Source organism: Syngnathus leptorhynchus, chromosome 7, assembly GCF_054491065.1.
Source record: "Syngnathus leptorhynchus isolate UIUO chromosome 7, UIUO_Slep, whole genome shotgun sequence".
NCBI lineage: Eukaryota > Metazoa > Chordata > Actinopteri > Syngnathiformes > Syngnathidae > Syngnathus > Syngnathus leptorhynchus.
Genome location: NC_141201.1, coordinates 5,822,717 through 5,846,577, shown reverse-complemented (window position 1 = coordinate 5,846,577; position 23,861 = coordinate 5,822,717). Strand labels below are relative to the sequence as shown.

At 39.2% G+C, this 23,861-nt stretch overlaps 1 protein-coding gene across 4 annotated transcripts in view; it reads left to right on the top strand.

The window, feature by feature from the left end:
- lsamp (limbic system associated membrane protein) overlaps nucleotides 1-23,861 on the top strand; it is a 140,210-nt gene that overhangs the window by 103,474 nt on the left and 12,875 nt on the right. For 3 of the 4 annotated variants that reach the window (XM_085917111.1, XM_085917112.1, XM_085917110.1), the window contains 3 exons: nucleotides 628-706; nucleotides 21,308-21,452; nucleotides 21,727-21,814. In XM_085917111.1, the coding sequence (XP_085773237.1) occupies nucleotides 628-706; nucleotides 21,308-21,452; nucleotides 21,727-21,814 (312 nt within the window). Of the gene's footprint in view, nucleotides 1-551; nucleotides 707-21,307; nucleotides 21,453-21,726; nucleotides 21,815-23,861 lie in introns of those variants that run through there. The other variant, XM_085917113.1, reaches the window with a different exon arrangement.

Below are 23,861 nucleotides of genomic sequence, written 5' to 3'. Positions count from 1 at the left end.
CAACTGAAAATGTAACTCTCATTGATGCTGCCATATTATCATAGATTATATTGTCAGTCTTTGTACGGTCACAGCTGTTATCTTCAAATATGCATAATATATTAAGAAAGTAGTTGGGCTATTACTTTACAGGAACTTTAAACTACACAAAAAAAGGCCATGTGTCCCTCCTAAACTCTTGTCCCTTCTTGTTCAGTGTGCCACTTAAAGGGACCTCGGGGGGTGCTGTTGTCTTGACAACCAATAGGGAGCATCACAGCTAGGCACTGGATAACCAGAGCGAGTGAGGGAGGGAGAGCGAGGCAGAGAGAGAGAGGGGAGTGGGGGTAGGTGGGTGAGAGAGATTTCACAGCACTTTGTACGCCGAAAGCGTTGCACATCATTGGTGTATCGTACGAGGACAACGCTGCATGTTTTCATCCCTAAGTACTTTACTGGACTGTATTGGACCTGATTGACTGTTTAAGACTTCTGGACAACTACTCTGATTCATTCTGTCTCTATCTCTTGGATTGCTGCCAAAACACTTGCTGCAGAGCTTTAAAAAAAAAATGCTCATCGGACGCAAATCGTTTTGGAGGCAGTTTCAGGCTTCTTTTTTCAGACTGCTATGTCTCATTCCTACAGGATTCCCCGTCCGGAGTGTGGACATGCAGCGGGCCACCGACAACATCACCGTCCGCCAGGGTGACACGGCCATTATAAGGTAAACAAGGCTCGTTTTATAACTTTGGCGGCCTTCCTTAGAGCTACTGATTGGTTGGAAGTGGAAGCAAGCAGTCTTGGCAACCTGATGTGTAGCTTTTCCTCCCAAATGCACAATTTGTGGTCCATTCAGACTTGACAAGTATCTGTTTGATGTGAGTTTTGTCTTGATAATTGTTGGCCATGAAAATGGTTAGAGAAGTGGAGCGGGCGGCTCAATAACACAACGTCGCCTTTTATTATAGTACAATAAAGCAAATTGAGATGTTCTTGTGGGTGCCTGCCTGGCAGTAATAGAACAGTTACTTCTTTAGATGCATAGTTGATGTTTTTTTTCAATGAAGCGTACATATAGGATGCTTGATTTTATAAACCTACAGAACTGGCATTTATTTTTGCATGGTAACATCATGTTTTTATAATACCCGTGCAGTCCCTATCCAATATAATCACGTCGTAGACAACGCAAGCTGTCAACAGCTGGGCAGATGTCACTGACCACGTGATGTAAAACATGCGTTGCGTTTGTGGCAGATTATATATTTTTTTCATTCCCTATTTTGTCATCCAAGGCACAAAAAAAAAATATATATATCTATATATATATAGATATATAGATATATATCTATATATATATAATTCTTCATCTGCCTATGGAAGGCTATAGTTACTGAATATTGCGTCACTATTTGAATGTTTGAATGAAGGGTTCTTGTCTGACCCAAAGATTACTGAAGGTCTATCTATTTATCTACAAGCTGCTCTAGTATTCTAATCATTTGAATCTTCTTATAGTGACATCTGACCGTCCATAGCGTAGGCACAGACCTTAGCCATTTCAATCTAGGGCATGACATACCAGTACCAGTAGTTCTCTTCCCACTGTTTCAAGATGTGGGCCACTGATCACTATACTCTTCACAGCACCTTTATTGCAGCTGGGCCAGTTGTTTTAAAAAGGCAGTGTGATGGAAAATTGACTTTTAAATTGCTCATATATATTCATAGTTGGCTATCTGGATTTGCTGCCTGCCCACCAAGTGTGAAATCAATCAACCCAGCAAATCTTTTAGCTTTGTAAAATAATATCTGCAAATGAGGCATTATGATTTTTATTTTTTTGGCAAGATGGTGACAGAACTATGTTCCTAATTTACATAATACTTCCCCTCCACAGTCTGTCGGCCCATGACTTGGTAGCTCAACTGCCATGTCCCAGGGAGTCCAAGCATATTTCGGGTTGGGGGGGGGGGGAGCACTCTCTTTTTCTCTCTCGTTCTCTCTCTCTCTCTCTCACTCCCTTTCTAGTATTGATTGGATTGGATTGTCCATCAGTTGGACTTTGATTCCCAATGGACTGAGATAAGAAAATGGGGATAATGGCAAGGAGCAAGTGGAAATAAATCTGATTGTCACAGAGTATGCGCCAATCAAGAGTTGCAAGAAAGGATGAATGGGGAGGGAGGAACAGAGTAGTGTTAGTACAGTGACAGTGTTAGTACCATCAGCACAATAATCCCTTCTAGTCCCTCCCAGGCCAATGTAGGATTTTCAAATCAATTTCATTTTTGCTCATCCCACAGTGCGTGCTGAGTGGCTGCCAGTGGAGTCATTATCATCTTGTCCCAATTTTGTTTTGGGACAGTGCGGTATCTAGGGGAGAGTGAGCCGGGATTTGCCTAGCCTGCAAAGTTTAATGAAGTCTTTTGAAATACTTCAGACATTCTCAGTCTTCAGTTCCAAATACTTTGATTTTTGCTCAGTTGGATCTGAATTATGCCTTCTCCAGACCAAACAAGTCGAAGCTCTCCTCTCAAGTCCACTGTTCAATACTGTACAGTGGCTTCTTTCAAAAGATTGCTTCGTGTGAAGCTTCGTTTTCAAAGAAATACACTCAGTGTGCCTTCAACCTATTTTTTCGATGAACAACCCAGTCACGAAACCGAGATCTGAACTGTTGTTTGATACACCTGAATATTAAAACATCACTCTTACCAAAAAGAAAATCAACTCTATTCTACTCTTTTGTTGTGCAAGCAGGACAGACACTCAGTGCATATAGAGTATTTCAACTGTTCGGCAATTCCTCACAGTCACTGCCTACCTACAGACAGGCGCAGTGGAGTGGACAAATATGCACAGAAAACCAACTCTTTGTCAGATTCAAAGTTGGTAACTCCAGTAAATAGAGTGCAAGGACTGTCTCTGAATAATTTTAACTTTTCCCTAAAAGTTTGAGACAATGAAAGTAAAATTTCCATCTCCTCATGCATGTGCAACCAGAAAATGTAAGTGTTGTGAATTCTAAAAAACTATATAATAATACTAAAACCTTCACACTGCACGGGCCTTCACCAAATCTCCTCTTTCATTTGTTCATAAATAAATCAAAGCTGTCCATCAGGCTACACTGTAACGGGTTATTTTTATGCCTTGACCCTCACTAAAATGGTTTGCTTGATGTATTCTTGAAACATCTGGGAATGCCCTGATTCTGTTGAGGAAAGAACAAAAGCTTTCAAGAAATGCTTTTTGATAAATGTTTCGTCTGTCGCATCCATTACGGCCGATCAGACCGAACAAATGGATAACCAAAGACTAATACTGTTACCTCTCAGTGGTAGGCCATAATACTGCAGATAGGGTTAGCTTGACAAGAAACGGGCTGTCACAAGTTCTTTCGAGAGAAAAAAAAAACAACTTATGTTCAAGTAAAACATTTAGCTGGGTATCTGTAACCGCTTTAGCTCGTTCCTTGTTTTACATTATCCTTGCATGCAAGCTGAATTCTCGCATTAATTGTAATTATTAATCACCAAAACATGACAATCCATCTTGTATCAAACCCGATAATTTTCTCCGAGCCTGACCGGACCAATCACAAAGCAGCAATGTGTTTGGGGGGGGGGGGGGGGATATATGGCTGAGAAGAAACCAAGATGTATGCCTTGTTTGAAGGCATTAGAACAATTTGATGTCTCCCAGCCAACCACCATGCAAGGTTGCGACATTAAAATGAAGATACCAGATGGTTCCCAGGAAGACAATTCATGGCGCCATCATATATAAAAAGCCTCTTATGCAAGTGTCTCTTGCATCATCTGTATTTGCTTTTTTGGGGAGCGTTTTAAAATCACCCATAAGAGAGATGTGGAACATTTTGTTCATTTTTTGTGGTTACACAGTTGGCAGGATCCAGCCAAAACCTATTTATGATGTTTTTACTGCATTTAGCTTCAATGCATGCCTAAAGGCGGAGCTTACTGCCAGATGTACTTGCCGCACTGGCCGGTATGCATTTTCCCTAAAATTAGATTAAGCTTATGGGATACACAACATCAGACATGATGTGCTTTATTTATGCTTTTCAGATTGTGATACTATAAAACGGGATCCCCCATGATTTGAATAGAAGGATTTGAGTTCACCATTCATGCCATGCATTCGTGTGTGTAAATTTGGGCTTCTAGTGCAAATGTGTGTGTGTGCGCAAATTCCATTTCTGGACTAGGTCTTAGAAATGTTTACACTATTTAAATGTTTGTGCCAGAAAGATATCCTGCTGGGATAATCCTTTTTTTTCATGCTGAGATAATCAAGCTAAGGCAGTGGTTATAAAAGATTACGTTAATGACAAAAAATGTCACAATTTTTTGTTAATGCACGCTAATAGCATTGCCATTTTTAAGAACTTTTTTTTTTTTTTTTTTTTTACAATGGAACCTTGATTAATGAAAAGTACATAAAATTATTGGTCTGATATATGTGGTAGATCTGCTGCTGTTTGACTGCTAACATTTTTATGATCACACATTATAGGTCCTACATTATTGTGACCTACATGCAGTGGATATTATTGAACTTGGGGTATTGCTAATCAACTGCATGCCCCAAGCACTGTAAGGGAGTGTGTGTGTTTGTGTGCGTGCACGTATACACCTCGGTGTGTTTTCTGCCGTCTTGTGACGCAAATATGACTCCCTTTACCTATTTTATCTGTCACAGTACAATAATTACGCATGCTTCTGGAATGGTCTACTGCTATTTGAATGGCGAACAAAAGTTCAAGGCCTCATCCTTACTGTTCATGAGCTGTAATTACTTTGGAGGTTTTTTTTGTGTGGTTGTCAGCAAAAAAAAAAAAAAAAAAAAGATGTGTATTATAAGGTGTTACGTGACTGTTTTACTTATTATGCGGAGGCTGCTGATTCATTTTCATTTTATGGAACTTTTTATATCCTTTTGTACCTTTTAGATTCCACCACTTTTCTCCTCCCTCTCATATCCTTTGTTGCATAATCTTTTCATCGTGTTTCCTTTGTTGCTTGAAACAGAATTTAAAGAGTGATCAAAAACTCGGGTGAAGAGAGTTTATATACCATCTGTGTTGTGTTGGTGGTTGACTTGAGAGTGCTCTTCCCTGCACATTGTATTTTGCTCATAAAATTATTCATGTCCAAATGCCCAAAAAGTAACATCAGGCTGAAAGCTGTTTCTGCTAATGGCTAAAACTCTTCATCGTAGCTATAAGCATATGTTCTCATTCTGTTTCCAGTTTAGTACAAACTCTCTCTTTGCTGTCACTATTTACACTTTGGAATTTTAAGTAGGATACAGAGTTAGACTATATAGTGTCTCCCTGTGTGTTTTCTTCCTACCTCAGAATTTTAAATGGTTCAAGCTCCAAGTTCTCCTTTAAGAGATGCATCCCTCAGAATGATGCAATATAGTTCTGCAGCACTGCAAGCTTTAGTAATAAACTAAAATTGTGTCCCTGAAAATGCCTTTCATTTTGCTCAGTATCATCAATGCATTTCATTGGGAGGGATTTTTCCATTAGCCATTTAAATCAGAATAATGGTGGCTATCTATCCAGCCATTCTCTTCTGCTTATCCAGGGTCAGGTCATAGGGCCAACCGCTTAAGCAGAGAAGCCCAGACTGTGACCGCATTGACATCATCTGATGAGAAACTGCTGGTGACCTCGCACCAAGACGCAGTTGAGAGCCGGTGTGGTATGCTGAATGCAAGGCAGCTAACAGTAGAGCACTGCAGAAAGTAATAAAGGCAGCCCAGAATATCACAAGCTGCTCTCTGTCCAGTTAAGAGGTCATTGCCAGCTCTCACTACCTCAGCAGGGCACAAAACATCATCAGACAATTGCTACCCGACAACCACTTTTTTTTTTTAACCGCTGCCCTTCGGCAGGCACTACAAAGCACACGCGTGCTCCAGCCATAGACTCAGGGACAGTTTCCACCCCAGAGCTATAAACACACAACAGCCATAAGCCCCCCGACCCAACCACCCACCCACACATAATTCATCACACAACAAAGATCTGGACCACCTTCTACATTATTCAAGTGCAATCCCTCTCAAACTCATAATTCTCATTTATTTACATGGTATCTATCTAACCTCTAACCATATTACTAGTGTAATACAGTACCCGCAAGTGCAATTTTTTACAGTATTTACATAATTAAAAAAATGCAATATAAGCACTATGTTTAAAAGTGCAATATATCTCAGCCTTATTTTCCTTTCCACACTGTTTATGCCTCTTTTTTTTTTTATTTAATATCACACCACAGAGTCGCAGTGTTATTATTTGTTAGTCATTATTTGATTGATTCATAATTATTGTTTGCCCATGCTGAAATATCACCTACAATGTCCCACTTCTCTTACCAATGTGGTGCCGTCTTTCATAAACAGGTAACTTGGCCATAAATGATCTTTCTTTTAAATTAGTTTGCTTATTCACTTATCTGAGTAAGTTTTGTAAGACTCCATGGGGGATCTTTAGACCATTTTCTACGATTCTTCATGTTGAGTGCTTCTGTCAGGTCTGCCTTTTGTGGCTTGGCTGTGCCCATCATTTGAGACTGTAACTAAGTCCACAACAGGAGTGGCCCGTGTTGCTGATTTCCGCCTGCAGGCTCTGAATTATTGCAGCTGTGCCAGAGACGTTAAAAATGCAGTGAATATGTAAACAAACGTTTGTGTATTGTTCTTATTTTTCCTTCCATTTCAATGAGTTCAGTGTTTTAAAATGTACATGTGATTAAGTTGGCAATTTAGTCAGTGGTCATAGGGGCAAGGGAATACTGAAATATGAAAGTATGTCTCCTGATTTCAGCCACATCTTTACTTCATCAAATGTATAGAATATGTCAGAGAATTCCTCAAAAAAAAAAAATATATGAACAATTCCAACCCATCTCTACAGGGAAACAGATTGCTGAGCCGCAGGCAGAGTGGAGCACGGAATTAGGACAGACGAGAGAAAAAACAAGCAAAGGAAGAGAGAGGGATAGAGAAACGTCATGTTTTGTGTGTGTGTGTGTGTGTCCGTGTGTGTGTGTGTGTGCGTGTGTTGGTGTTTGTGTCACTCACTGAGCTAATATTGATTAGGTGATTCATTAGCTGAAATAGATCAAGGGCTGACTTATTGGGGCGTATAGTTGGCTCAGCCCTAGGTCACTTCATAGATTGCCCTCATTAACAAATGAGATATCACTAAATGGCAAAGAGTAAACTAAACTAACTAATGTCAGCAACATTACAAATTTGATCTAAAAAGTAGGATTTAGCATAATGGAAAATAATTTAACTGTGACTTTTTTTTTCTTGGAATTGCAAATTATTTTCAAGGTCTATTTTCATTGTATTTTTCAACCAATAATATTTATTGCCCCGCCCCCCCACACACACACACACACACACCTCTTGCCTAGTGTTATTCCGATGAAAGATTAGACTGCAATTGCTACATGAGCTGAGAGTTCTTGGTGGAGAGTAATTGATGAGTATGTCAGGTATGTGCTGAACTGCAAGGCCACTCTATAAACCAACAGAAGAACTTTGGAATTAAATCTCTTTTTAGCAGGTGACCAGTGCTGTGATTTGAGAACAGATGTGATGTTTGAAAAAAAATGTTGAAGCTCAGTGGCTTGTATACAGAGCAGGCAAGGTAGCTCAGCCATACTCAAGTTCTGACTTCTCACAGGGGGCAGTATGGATAAAATATGTGGACCTCGCCCCCATCCGAGGTGCCTAACACAGCAAAGTATCTATCCAATATAGTACCATAATCTCCAGACTATAAGATGCACCCGAATATAAGACGCACCAGCTAAAATTAGGGCAAATTCCACCCATCCATCCGTTATCTGTACCGCTTCTCCCCACGGTGGGTCACAGGCGTGCTGGAGCCTATCCCAGCAGTCATCGGGCCAGTAGGCGGGGGACACCCTGAACTGGTTGGGGAAATTCCCATTTCGTTCATATATAGACCGCACTGGTCCTTAATGTTTAATTTCCATATGTTAGAGAATATTCACAAATCATACAATATCATAAAAATCATGAACCATCCATAGATAAGACATACTAGACTATAAGCCGCAAGATTCAAAGCTTGTGCAAAAAGTAGCGCGGTTTATAGTCCGGAAAATACAGTATATACTTAAAGTCAAATAAAAACAGTAGAATCAATCACCTGTGGCCCCTTTCCACCCTTGAGCATTTTCCGCTCTCCACAAAAACTTTAGAGTGCTGAATTGACAAAACAAGCAAAATGGTTACTGTTCGTTTTCAGTCGCTTAAAAGTCCTACACAAACATAATCCAAAGACACAAAATGTTTTTTTCTTTGTTCCTTGTATGTATATAGTCTTAGTCCCCAGTCTTCTTCTATTCTCTCGTCTCCATTGTAGTCAACCAATGTGCTCTCTCCATGAACTGTGCCTCTACATTCTTGGCTGTGGAGCCCCTTTCTTTATGTCCACCCACCCCCCCCCCCCCTCCCCTTTCAACAGGCTCTAGTGCACTATTGTAGTATTTGTGTGGGAAGTAGACAGATATTCTGGCATTGCAGAGCTTGACCCCTGTGACAGAGAAGGATGGTCATGTCCAAGTCGTTACTGGCAAGGACTAAGTGGTGCCACGCTGCCCCACTGTCTGGCCATCTTAGTGATCGTCTCATCTCCCTCCCCAAGTCATTAAAGTTCCTGTCCTCACTGTGAAATAAAAGCCTTATCATCCAGGGACAATTGGGACCATGTTCCATCACATTTATTGGAGATGTATCACTTGGTTCTTTGCCCTTGTCCATGCTCACAATTGAGAGCATTATAGTAAAGTGTCAACATTCTCCCTTTTGCTTCTTAATCCTGACTAACTAAATTCTGAATAATTCTGAAACAAAAAAGCAGGGAAACACTATTTCCTGGTTCATCATCCTGTATAAACACAATTCAGTATTATTGTTGTCACTGAGTGTCACATTTTTATAAAGTTATGGCTATTTCTGGACCACACCTTGTGTACTGCAACTGTTTTGGGATTCAACCTTGGCCGACAGTGTTCGGCATGACTATTAGTAGATATCTGATTTTAGGCTGCTGGACCCGACCTTGTGTTTTTCTTCTGGGGACCAGAGGGAGGGGGGGAGAAGCAGTAGAGGAAGGAAGAGACTAATTGTTGGCTGGAGAGCAAAACCTTGTTCACCTCATGAATGAAGTGATTAATATGCAAGGAATGGAATGTCCTCCCGAAGCCAAGCTTGGAAGGAAAAGCAGTCGTTCATAGTGAGTGTGTGTGTGCATCTGCTCGTTCAGAGATTCACAAAGAAAGCCTCTGTTGTAGAAAAGGAGCAATTGACTAAAGACTGATTCAAAACAACTGCAGGGAACTGGATGGGGTTTTTTTTCCAACGCAAACTACACGTTGGTGATATGCGGATCGATACTGCCAAGATCCATTACCACCGTTCCGCCACCAGATCTTTATGCTGTGAAATTGATTCTCAAATCAAAATATCATGACTTTTGATTGTTCAGTCAACCTCCAGGAACTGAATGGAGTAGTCTCAACGGCAAGTGGATGAGTTTTCTGCGGACCATTTTCAAACGAATAAAAATTGAGTGGATGTTCAAACCCAGGGAAGAATTTTTTTTGGGGGGGTGGCAAAAACTGACTCTTATACAAAATGGAGTTAAGTGTACGAAATCAGACTGATCCTCTTCTTGCATAATCTCATCATGGTCTCGGTCATTGGCAGATGCAAAAGTGGCAGGTGATCTTGTGGTTTTGATCTGGTAGTAGTTTTTGAAACGGATAAGTTTGATGGAGAAACAATAGCAGATCCCCCCCACACACACACACTCTCTCGTACTACACGTCAGAACAAACACACTGTAGTTGATGTAGGTATTCATCATGACCCAATGTTTGATCTGCAGCCAAACCAGAGATAGAATGTGGAGTGTCTATGACAGAGGAAACACCTTTGGAAGTTCATGTATGACCTCGTACAAAGTTAATCACAATTGTGTGTGCATAATAAAGCAATTTATCCATCACATGATGAAATCATGGTTATACTGTATACATCTGGTAGCATTCTGAATTTATTCAATTCTTTTCCATTTAATCTGCTGTTATTCCTGAAAGGATGTCAATTTACAGGAGCTACACTTGTAAGCATATATTAAGTATGGTGGTAAAGGTAGTCCAGAGGTATGCAAGACAGAGCCCGAATGAATAGCGTGAAAGTAGAAACAGCATATCTGCCCCTTTGTGTTGAAAGCAATTGACACTATCTGACAAATATTTTTGATGCTGGCGTGACATTAGCTGCACATCTAATTATCTGGAAGCTGTATAAGCTGTGTAAATACATATCACAGATAAGAGAATGCCCTACTTGGGTAGATTCTGTCTAAAAGGTTTCAATAATCTGTTATGCCTCTGATGTGCCAAATTTGCAATTTTCCAAATCAGTGTGAAAACAGCTAAACACACACAGTAGACATTTTTTTTTAAATTTATTTATTTATTTATTTATTTATTTATTTATTTATTTATTTTTATTCTTTTTTATTTATTGATTGATTTTGAGGAGACATGGTAGTGCACAAGACTCAGTCAATCCATGCATTCAGTGTTCAAAACATCCATTATTTTCTGGATGTGGAAGAAATGAATGTGGCAGTAGTTAATATTTTCACTCAATTTTTATGTCTAAGACTTGGCAAATCTTGGGGCCTGAGGATCTTAAAGTGTAGGTGCTAAATTGCAGTCTCTCTCTTAACAGATTGAGAGTGCCATTGGGGATTGTATTGTGTGCGGTCTACTAAGGCTGCAATCTTGGATATTAAATAACAGGCTCCAAATCAAGAGTACCACGTGCAAAATAAACTTTAGAGTGATTAGTTTAGAAGTGCGAATGGAACATATTAATGAGTTACTGGAACACATTAAACACTTGATTTCAGGGATGCCAATGAAAACATAAAAGCCATGTTTTGTTTAATTGAACTTCTCCAGCGTGTCTCTCATTTTGCCTGCGCCATGCTTCTTTTTTAATAAATCTACCAATCAGATTTTCGTTTCATAACATAAATACAAATGCAGTCCTCCTTTATTATATTAATCAGCACTATTAAGGGAACATAACAGGAGAGCTTGCTGCCATCCCATTGAATGATTGCATCGACTGTACTATGTTGGTCATGTCACCCTGGGGTGGGCCGGCGAGACAAGGCTGTGCATTCACTATGGTTCTCTGTTTTATTGATTATGTCCGCCGAGCCCTTAGCTTGACACAAAGATATGTGTGTGCTGTCAGAGCTCAAATTCTTTGTGTGGTATAATTGTATGCTTTGGATTTCTGTATAGTAGCTATGTGCTTTTGTGTGAGTTCCAACCCCAATGTTGTACAACAACTCCATTACTCATAGCTCCCCCCGGGGGGGGTGTTCAATCACTGTCATCAATAAAGATAGTACCAGGAAGTAACCATGAGTCTCAGCGTGTGGCCACAGTGTTAGGGGGAACTTCCTAATCAGAGATGTTCTTTTACAACTGACTGCACCTCAGGAAGTGCACTATGTCAGCCTTAAATCTTCTTATGCAGTCCTTGCTTCCCTTCGCTTGATGGATTAAGGTCCACAGAAATGTCGCGGTAGTTGACATAGAAAATGCATTCAAAAAAAAAGTACAGTTTTCATTTCTTTACCTCTTTTTGCCACAAACTGATGTGTTTGTTATATCATGCTCATATTACTGTAAAATCCAGGGAATAACACGCATCTGTGAAAATACGCTGCCAAAACACCCACTTTTTTTTTTGTATGTACTTGTGTATAATATGCTCCTTCAATTTGCACTATCGTTTATCTTTTGGGCTCTACTGAGAGCAATTCTCGTCTTTGGGTTTGCTTGTTATGCTGCAAGTATTTCCAGTATGACTCTTTCCGGATATTGTGCCGCCTATGTTTTGTGTGGGACTGAAAAAACGAGCAAACATCGCAATGTGGACCGGTGAGAGCAATATGGAGCAAAGAGTGTATTGTGATCCGAGTAGTCGGTGAAAATGAGTGGCGGGATTGAGAAACTAGTTTTGTAGTGAACATTTTCAAACCATCCGTCTTACTGCATACACCAGGGGTGCCAAACTCCTTTTTGTTGCATGCCGCATCGTGGTCATAGTTTCCTTAGGAGGGCCATTATGATTATTAACCCAAATTAATGTAAAATAGACTGCACAACAAATTGATGAATAACTAGTTTTTAAATCTGAAACAAGTAAAAGAATTTCAAAATGAATGGTAAGAAAAAAATGCTAGCAATAGCTCTATTTTTTAAAAGTGAAGACAATTTGCAATTTTAGTACTGACATTAAGTTGATTTGTTTTCGCGGGCCACATAAAAGGATGTGGCGGGCCATATCTGGCCCCCGAGCCTTGGGTTTGACACCCATGTCATATACTACTATCTTTCAATTTAAGTTTCAGTTTCTTTCTCTAGATATCAATTAACAATCCAACCTGAAATCGTTTGTGCCTACACTGTATGCCTCAGTTGTATTATTTATGCCAGAGGACATAAAATGCTTCTATGTCAACCATTTAACAAAACTAAATGTAATGTTTCATTCAGACATGAACATAGATTTGGATTTATTTTAAATGCTAAAATAGGCTGTCCCAGAGGTTAAATTTGACTGATGGATGGAATGTCTATGATTCCTTGAAAGACATTTTGTGTTGACTGTCTCTGGATGGCTGCCGAGTGATGTTTTATTCAACAGAGGGAAGGATGGAGGCCAGCGGGTCAGGGGCTGCTGTGCCCACACTGTTTATTCAAGACCTCTGACTCTGCTCTAACAAAAGTCATAGCCACATTTACCACACGCATTGCAGCCTAATGATAACCTGCACAGAAAATAGAAAAAGAGACCATTTTGAATTGATTATTGTTCCATGCTTTATGGCTCCTCGTCTCGATTTTTCATTCTTCCAGGAGCTCTTATCCTCTGCTTGCTTGTTCTCTTACTTCCTCTCCAGGGTGAAGCTGCCTGATAAGCTTCTATGAATTGGGAGTTTAATTATATTCACCCTTTACCTTATTTTATCCCAGTTTCTTCTTTTATTTTTCTTTCATCCCACTTTGGACTTAATTTTAAAAAATCCTGCTGTCTCCTTTCTTGCACATTGATGGTCATCATTTGTGCAAGGTGATGGATGACTGCATACGCACTAACGTCGACATCCTTCACTTCTCATCTTCTGTCTCTTCACTCTTAGGTTGTTGGGCCACTGTAGAGAGCCGACAAGTGAAACCTGAAAACGTTTTTGTCTCCTTTGGATGGTACATGGTTTAACTGAGAACAGCAGCTCAATCATAACTTCCTTTTGTCCTTTAAACTCACATTATTTTTCCAGTATAGTCATCTGTTATCTTCCAATCGGGTCTTGAGAAGGTCAGTGTGGGAGAGGATACGAAGAACCATTATGTCACACACCAAGGAGACGCTAAGTAGGATGAGAGGTGAAGAGGGTGGCAATGGTGGAGAACCAATCAACAAGATGAAACTGACCTCTGAGAGTCAGCATCTTGTCATGCTCAGCCAGACTTGATACCCAAACCTCATTTTTTTAACTTTGTCACTTATTCCCTGCCAGTTTGTTTTGCTCATTATTAAAAAAGTATAGATTTACCTCGGAAAAGTGAGGAATGGCATAACCAGTTTTGTTTGTAGATTGCTCTTACTTTCATACTGTATACACACACACACACACACACACACCTCTTAGTCACTTAGCATGCTGGTTGACACTGTAACTGGAAAATAGTTCTGTCACATAAGCCATACTATTCTTTTCTTTCTTTCCCTGGTCCACTTTCAGAATAGTGCATGTGTGAGAAATGGCATGTGACAGCATATCAGCAGCTATTTCAAGTTGGTCGCTGCCCTATTGATTTTCCCCTGTCACTTTCTTCTTTCCAATAATGCCCAGTAGAAGTTGTCAGTGAGATTGATTGCTTGTGTGTGTGTGTGTGGGTTTTTTTTTTACGTGTGCCGTCTCTGATGCAATTGTTGGCTGAAGATCACAATGCATCAGCATTCGAAGTTAATTACACACAATAATTACACAGTTGACTAATAAAGAAAACAGCTCAGCAACATCTCTATTATTTATTTATACATGTATTTGTTTTTTCATTCGTTCGTTTGTTTATTTTTTTTATTTTATTTTTTTATTTTTTGATTTAAAAGTAAGCTTATTATGATTAAGATACCTGTTTAGGATTGTTTGGCTAGCAGAACTGGAGTTTGGAGTCATCAATCCAAAATTTCCCCTCAACTTGAAGATTTTTTTTTTTTCTTCTAATAGCTACTGTAGGCGAGCATGTGGAACATGGATGGGATTTGCGCTATATTCAGCTTTTCTCTACGCTTGGCAGTATGCTGACGGGTACACACGTTTGGGATTGAAGTACTTCGCCGCCAGACCAGAGCTGTTCATTTAGATAAGCACAGCAGTGTATTTAGGACATGAAACACAGGGTTAGACCAATACCAGTGGATCAGCGAGTAGCCCTGGATTTGCCCGTATTTTTTTTTTTTGTTGAGAATTTAGTGGGAAAAACTGGCTAATCCTGTTTGTATAGTCACAGGTAGAAAGATTAAGGGCTGTTTTGTTTCTGCTTCAACATTGAAGAATTCTTGGCAAAAGACGACTTGTTTCTGGTAAACGTGTGAGAAGTGTGAGTGGGATTTCAAACAATCGTTGGAGATAACTGAACTTGAGGGCTCTCATACGCTTTTGCAGTATTTAAAGCACACAAAAGAAGATCAGGGCGAGTCAAAGTGGTGGGGTGATTACTTCTTACGGTCAACAGAGCACAGTTTAATTCACTTTTACACACGCTCCCCGTACTTTGGACACATAACAAGATTAAAAGGGTGTTAAAGGTAAGGATTGAATTTAGATTTGCGAGTAGTCTATTTCAAGATGATCCTGGTTAGGCCTTACTCAAATGCTACACTAGAGTAGACCATCTAATAGACCCATTGACAGATGAAACATGACAGTGTTAAATAATTTTCACTCATTCATCAATTTTACATCCAACATATTCTGTTCAGGGTTATGCAGTTGTGTTTAGAGTTAAAGAACCAGAACCTGCTTTGGGTGTGGATTTCATTTTTTAAGACTTTTTCCTCTGACTTTGTGTGTACTGCGGTTTACACAAATAGCAAGAGACAATTCTTGCAAATGCATATGTGCAGTGTTACATAAGTCATGGCAACAAATGTCCTGGCTCATTTAACCTGCCAGGGCCAGTGATCCCTGTAATAATCCTGCAGATCGCCTATAATCTCTCTCTCGATCTCTCTCTCTCTCTCATCTGAATTACAACTTTGCATGGAAAAACAGTCTTTCTTAAAAGTATGACAAAAAACGGCCACAGTCTAATCTTGTGTACGTATTTCGAGATCAGTAAGGCTGAACAAGCTAGAGCATCAGGTACATTTTAACATCACACTGTATCCAATACTAGTGAAAGCAATATTCCCGTATACTTGTTTTATTGTTCAAGCAATTGTGGCTGCCAATATTGATGCACTACCCATTCTGACTGCCACTAAAGCCCGCACTGGCTGATGTATTGGCCTTTGATGATGCAGTTTCACCAATACAGCTAGTTGCTCCCATGGGAATCAACACAGGCTGGCTAGGCGAGCCCCCGGGTCACAGAAATCAAGGGACTCCTCGAACGCCAGCGGCAAAAAACTGCATGTAATCCAGAAATCCACCCCAACATGTGCCAACAAATTAAGAATCCATTAAAGGCTGATTTTGTGTCCCTCATGCAATTCTTTCTATTACTAGTTGTTGGTATAAAAGTTAGTATCGTGAAATGCCCTGTTGAGCACATTCTGAAATTATTAACCTTGGATTGCTATGTGGAAGTGATTGAAGATTAGCCCTGATTAAAGAGGGGAATCAGTTAATATAAGCACCCCCACACACACACATCCTATCATGAGTCTGCTAAATAAAGTAGATTGATAGTTCCCCTCCTAATTAAATGCAGTCATGTGGAGCTGGAACTTGTCAAGTCTGACTCTCTCCAGGGCCTGCCTCTCCCCCCTCCCGAAGCCAGAATATCAAATATGTAAACCACTTTCGATAACAGACTAATGGAATTAATTATTTCCCGCTTGTTGAGTGATGAGGCTACATGTAAGTTATTGTGGGCAATTATTTTTAACATAACTGGACGTGTGTTTTTAACGTTTTGTATCAGATTAGTTAGTGGACCTCTTTAGAGAAACATCAATCACATAATTAAATATTTGGAAGTCTCCTTTGTAAAACATTTAAAACTCCTTAAACCCATTGCTCATTTTTCCTGTCAAACGTTTGCCTTTGACTTGGAGTTGAACATGAGACAAGAATTCAACATCTTGGTTTCACAGATGAACTTGGGATCATGAGAAGATGTTTTCTGTCTCCAAAGTTTAGCATTTTCAGCACATTGGTGTAAGGTCTCACCAGTCCATCAAAACATGTCCCTTGAACCTCGTTGAAGCTTCTTTGTCAAAAGACAAACTCCCGCTTCAATTATTTTTGCTGATAAGACATTTGAATCTTTTGCTGATATTAAAAAAAGAGGTTGGGTGTACACAAGGAAGAATGCAACATTCTTCTTGAAATGTGTCCATGTGGACCTTAAGAATGTTTCCGATCCATGTGCTCTGAGATACCACTTGAGGATTTACCCAACAAGCGTAACACTATATTATAGATGTGCTAGGAACGATGGAAGCAAGAATAAAAATGGGGAATGTGTTATATAAATTATGGACTAGCTAAAGACTTGAGCTCAGATGTCCCCTATCTGTTGTTTTCTCAACGAGACACTGTAACATGGTCCATTAGCTGTTTGCTGAACATTGCAGCACCCTTGTGTCCCTGGACAGACGCTCAAATATATTTACACAAAAAGATTTGTAGTTTCCACAGACCCTGGTAGAGGAACTTAAAACTAGAAGTGAGGAGGTTTTCTAAGAAAGGCCTCTAAAATGTTCCAGATGGAAACTCTGCCAAAAAAGAATTCTTCTAGATGGTTGCTACATTTGATGGTAACATGCTATGAGTCTAATGCACATCTGAAATATTTTCTCTTACTCGACAAAATATTTGCCATGAGGTTGCATAATGAACTCCAAGTGACAAGTACGAAAGAGTGTGAGAGCATAATACTAAATGTAACACACCTTCTCTACTTTCACACCTAAACGTTGACAACGCTAAAGATTCTCCTGACATCACGGAGGGAAAATAGCTTATTGGGTCCAATGTAGACATGTTCACTATAAGATATACCTAATTTATTTTTCCAATAGTTTAGACATTAATGGTGCAATTTTCTCCATGCCCAAGTCTTCCAAATGAGCCCTATTCTTCTCCACGTTGAATTCAGACGTATCGGAAAACAAAACCTCGCACTGGCTGTCCCTCCACATTCTCTTAGGCTTGATGAAAGAATAGTCATTTGAAAAAAAAATGTGTATCCATTTCCTTATTCAGTTCATTCCGCCGTATCAATGTAATGCTGTTATGGCTCAGAGGCTCCAATCACCGGAGGCTGAAGCAGCAGCAGTGCACAAAGAGAACGAAAGAGAGATGAAGCGAGGTGTCAAGAGGAAGTCGCTGAGGTGATGGCTCTGATTGATTTTTAAATGAGCTTGAATCTGTGGGTTCATTTGTTTTGTTTAGTGTTTGGTTTGCAGTCGCTCGCTTTCTCCATAGCAGCCATTGGATTCAGGTTTCAGTCTTTCTCAAAGTTTTTTTGCTATAATGCTGAGAGATTGAATATTGAAGTAAACTTCAAATTCTTTCACTCATCTTTTTTTTATATCTATAGCATATCGTGGATTTATTTAACTTTTCTTGGGGGATATGTTCAATGATACATTTGACATTAAAATAGGCTTGCAGTCAATGGAATTGGATCTAGAACTAGAAGATGAAGTGAAGCTAGTGCTTGGAGGTTAAAAGACTTATTTTCTCCATTTTGTCTTTATGACCTCTTCCTTTTTTTCTTTCACAGTTCTGACTTAAGGCCAAATTTCATTTTAACATCTATGTGTCAATGTCACCCTTAAAAATTCTCTCGTCCAAAATAATGGCCATCCTATTTCATCTTTATATGAAGTGTTCTTCATACAATTAGTAATTTATCATAGCTTCTCAGTTTCTGAGAAATATTTTAATTGCTGTGTGTACTCCTATTCGTTTATTTTTTTTAAATCTCTGAAACTTTGCATTTTCTTTTCCTTGCACTTTAGGATGGCCATTTTTGCTTTGCTATTGTAAATATAGATTAAAGATTAGACATTTATAGAGGCTATATGAAGTGAATTGTTTTAGAACACACCCAGATGCAGTTTACTCAATGGCCCTCTGCTCCATTTTGTAAAGCTATTCATTCAAAACAACACATATCGAAGCATTTGTCTTTTTTTTCATAAGGCACAAGGAACTATTTTCTCCTTTCCAGAACAAAAGGGAAAAAAAATGCTTCTATAGAGCTTTACTGCTTCTTCCATCTGGCAAGATTATCATCAGTGCAGCTTTGCTCTCAAGAGTTCCATTAAAAGAAAGAAAAATGTTGGGAACTGCAAATTGTGAAAGTCACTCAACTACCATTTGTAGGAAATCTCAAGGATGGGAGGAAGTGAGCTTCAATTGCAATACCAGAACTGTCGACCCATATAGAAAAGAAAAAAAAAAACTTAAGAATGAACATAAATTCAAGTAATATATTTTGTGTTTTATATGTGGTGTGCTTCTAAGTCTCAATCCAAAATATATATATGGTGATTTTTTTTCTTAATCTTTTAATTTGAGTTTGACCATGCATCATCCTCAACTTGAAGTCTCACACCTTTCAATTTCACTTACCCTTCTGTGGTTTACATTGCCGCAAGGCACTGACAGAGACCCAACTTCTCCGTCTCTTGTCACTGTCTCTCTTTCGCCCCCCCCCCCCCCTTCTGTCACATCTACTTGTCATCACACACTTCCCTATCTCCCTTAAGAGGAGCTTCATTGGTATGAGTGACACAAAATGTTTTGTAATATCCAAAGTGGAACTGTTTCCTGATCAAAATTCTAGCTGTTTGGAACGAGGAATGAATGTATAACACATAATAGGAGGAATGAATGATAATGTTTGGGAGCAAAGCCACTAAATCAGGGGGTGTCAAACTTTGTTTGGTCGAGGGCCACTTTGAAAATGCGGCTTCTCGTGAAGGGCTGGAACCAATTAAATGTTCAATCATCCCATCAAATTATCACATTCTACTAAAACAATTGATAGGTTCCGATATTTGAAATCCGATGTTGATTACAGCAGTTTCTTCAATTATTGTTCAAGTTATTACACATGACAAACATTTTGATAAAGATTTTTGAGAGGGTCATGACTCGTGACAGACATGATTTGGTTTCACGGGCCACATGAAACGATCCGATGGGCTGTATCTGGCCCCCGGGCCTCGAGTTTGACACGAGAGTGGGTTCGTGAATGACAGGCATTGATCCACCCTTGCAGTTTTCAAGTCTACATTTCTGGTCACCATTTCTGCCAAGAACAGCCTGATTAGACATTAATGAGGATAAGCAGCTGTCTTCATCTCAGCATATTTGTACTTTTTTAGATCAGAAGGTTGTCTATTGTGTGAAAATGTATACTCAGCATGAGCCTTTGTAAGTCGGGCTTAAAGGGAATTAATGTCAAAACAAATTCTTCAACAATCATTTCTGCCTCATGCAATCCACTCGCTCTCTGATGTTTAGTAGTTGATACTGAGCTCAATTTTGTAGAAAGTTTATTTGCGCAGCATTGTCTAAACATAAGTTTGTGCAGTGGCAAACTTGGTTTCGCCTTCCACACTCGGGGGATCAATTGAAGCGCTTTTGTTGTCGTCGACACAAAATGGACTGCAGCAGCCTAAGAGTTATGATGAGGTCATAGAGTGGGTCTTGTTTTTAATCACATTGAAGGTGTTGTGCTTTACATAGCAAATTTCAAACATTTTATTTTCCAAATTCCCCCCAAATCCAGCATCCATTGTAATTTCAGCCTTTTCCATCACAGACAATCACAGAGGAACACGCTAACCTTTTCATTTGCCTGTCAGTCGCATGTTTGATATGCTGACACCTCCATGAATTAACCTTTCAAGTTCAACAACACAAATAAAACGAGATAATTAGTAGCTGCCGCATCAAATGGAATCCTTATGAACCCAATTAATAGGATGTGGAAAATGAGCCCACACGGGAGAAATGCTGATTACTGCAATATGAAGGTATAAAAACAAGCTTCTTCATTGGAAATGATATTGGAAGCAGTTTCGGCACTGACTCGCATTGTAATTCTGCAAGTCATTTATTTGAATTGAATCTTCATCAAAAAATACGCAACACTGTGATACTTGTTATTCTTTAGTGATTCTTGGCCAAAGCTCGTAAATGCCGCAAAATCTAAAAACACACATTTAAAGAAGAGAACCAATGCGGCAGTTAAATCCGATTTGATTCTACAGAAGCGTGTCAGTGTGTTTTTCATCACATAAAACAAAACAAAATTAACCGCAAAGCTATTCGGGAATTATTCGAAATGGACTTGTGAGTGCTGGTGGGGAAACATCTCATTAGCTATTGACACAGTGGATGCACTCGCAATGAGAAATCTAATTGTTCTTGTTTGTTTCTTGCAAATGGCCAATGAAAATCAAACCAAATAGTTTCAGATCCTTCACAAAATATTGTCAGGCACGGTAATAATGTGGTGGTGTAACGCTGACTTGCATGCAAATGATACGGGCTGGATTTTGAAGTTTATTTGCCTGTGATCCAGACAAAAGGAGATCTTTTTTCACCTTAATCTGTTCTGCCCTTGCTTGTTGTAGCTCTCAACAGATAAAGTCAAATAAAATAAAAAAAAATGCACCTATAGCCTCGGGAGAGCCATGCATTATTGATGACTGTGTTGCAAATTAAATTACATTCCCTGCTTAAAAAATACATTAGCCAGAAACCTTGTAGATTGTAGAACTAAGGAAAAACAAATAAAACAGAGCAAATAAATAAACACAAAATAACTTTAAAGTCACCTAACAAAAAGGAGTCAACTTTGAAATTTGCATATAAATCGACCTTCAGATTCCGATTCCATTCCAAATCTTTCGTTCCTCTCCTCACTTTTTCATGATGTTCCCACAGGTGTTATGTTGATGACAAAGCCTCCAAGGTGGCCTGGCTCAATCGATCCAACATTATCTTTGCCGGTCAGGACAAGTGGTCTCTGGACCCCAGAGTCGATCTAGTTACCAATGGACAACTTGAGTACAGCCTACGCATACAGAAGGTAATAATGACCCAAGAGATGACGATATGGAGGAGACAATATGCATGACTGTGAAGAAAAGAACTTTGTGTGTTTATTTAGGGCTGGTTGCATAACTTAGCAAGATTTGAAGATGCCCTGAATGCTTCTTCATACCATTGCATTAAAATCAAAAAGAGTATTCATTCATTTCTTGTGGTTATTTGAATTGGATTTTTAATCAAGGACATGAATCATCTGCATCTTATTCAAAGATATTAAATATGAACAACTAACAGGATGCATTATTGTATAGGTGGATGTTTATGACGAAGGATCGTACACTTGCTCCATACAGACAAAGCAGCGGCCTCGGCCCTCACTGGTCTACCTCATTGTGCAAGGTAAGCGATATTTAGTTCAAGTTTAGAGCGCCAAAAAAAAAAAAAAAAAAAAAAAAGAAAGTACAGATCCATAAGTCATTAAAAGTGAAATTGTGTCAAATTCGAAATTGTATTTATACTGTTTACACTCATTTCTATTTCAAATGAAGACCTCTGATTATATATTACTATTATATCAATAACTGACCATACAGATAGACGCAACAGCTGACCATATTGTATGAGTAAGAATATGAACTATTGCTTGTGTATTTAAAGGTCAATATGTGAATGGATGCTTCCCTCTGAAATCCATGGCAACAAATTTCCCTGTCTTCATTGAATCCATTGTGCCGGCTTATTAACTCCTTGATCATTGAATGTCCTGTGTCCACCTCCACACTCTGCCAAGAGCCTCATTTATCAGCTAATGCGACAGCTATAAGCAAACATTGATTCTTTCTCCTTAATTCCCTGCTATTTTGTCCTCTGCTGTGTCTCTCAGTCACATTTGATTTTAGTGCTGGAGTGATCATCTTTTTATACGAGTTTTGGGTTCAATTTTGTCCAAGCACATTTCCGGTAATTACTGGAAATATATTTGTGTGACATTTAGTGTCGTGTTCTCCCATTGTCAACATATATGCTTTGCCACTATCCACAACATAGCCCCCAGTAACGGACCCCCACATAACCAAAGCGGACAATTTTCTGCTTACAGGGATAGTGAAATAATTGGAAAAAAAATGATCAGACAAAGTAAATTTGCCGTGCAAGGAAAAAGTGAACTGAGGGGGGGATCAGACGAGGAAGCACCAGGGGGCACTATGCCTGACACGAATCCTGATTTAACAGCCTGTTTTTGGACCAATCCAATTAGATCTTTATGAAATGTAGGCCAGGCCAAGTGCATGTATGTGTGTGTGGGGGTGGGGGGGGGTGCATATATGTGTGGGTGCATATATGTATGTGTGGGTGCATGATATTTCGTTTTTATTTTTCCCATGTTGTGTCATATTTGTTAAAGCTATAATTACTGTATGGACACTTAATATTATACAAGACCAGAAAATGCCATTCAAACGTAGCTTTTATTTCCCCCCCTCTGTATTCATATTTTATGCTGCTATTTTCAAAGTAATTTGATAGATTCAAAGTACTTATGTTCAGACATTCATTCGTTTATTTAATTATTTATTTTAGAAAAATAAATTGTCTTGCCTCGTTTACAGTTTGGCCGTCTATGATTAGAACAGAGCTGATGATCATTCTTGGTGAGCAGCCAAATTGATATTATTGTTGCGCCAACGTCACTATTTTGGCGTAGGAGCTATTTCACAGAACACTTAAATGAACATGCTTCTCGAAACTACAGAGCCTCAGAGGACATAAACAAGATGAGATAGACGACAATCCACCTGTGATCATAAACGGGATATGCAGCAGAAAATAACTGAGTGTCCATCTGATTTATTTTTCAATTCTCTGAAACCAACATCACAATGATTCAGACCCAAGGACACAAACAAACTTTTTTTTTTTTTTCCCAACCTGTCATTCTATTTATGGAGCAAATCATCCAAACTCTTCTGTGCATGACCCCGGCGGGTGGGTCGCGTTGCTTGTGTGCCTGAATGTGTGTCTGTCCACTCTACTAGACAGCCAGGAAGTGAAGTGACCTTTTATGAATTATCATGGGACAACGGAACCTTTTAAGTGATGCTTTTGAAGCCACTTCCCTCCTCCACCATCTTGACCCCCTACTTCCTAATGCCTGACTTCTTCCATATGTTTTTTTTCTCTATTGAGCGCTGGTCTTTTTGTTTGAGATAATGTGTCTACTGTTATATGATCATACATCTGCACATTATTGCTTGTCTTGCTATGGGCAAAATGTGGTTCATTCTGGACCTCATTGAATTTGCCATAATAGCCTTTGCTCGCTGAAAGAGGTCTTTCACTAAAGTTTGCATTATATTGAATTTCAAGGACATTCCAACGATTACTCATTACATGACTCATGGCACTTTACTAGCCTTTTAACATGAATGTGCTTCTACGAATAGAA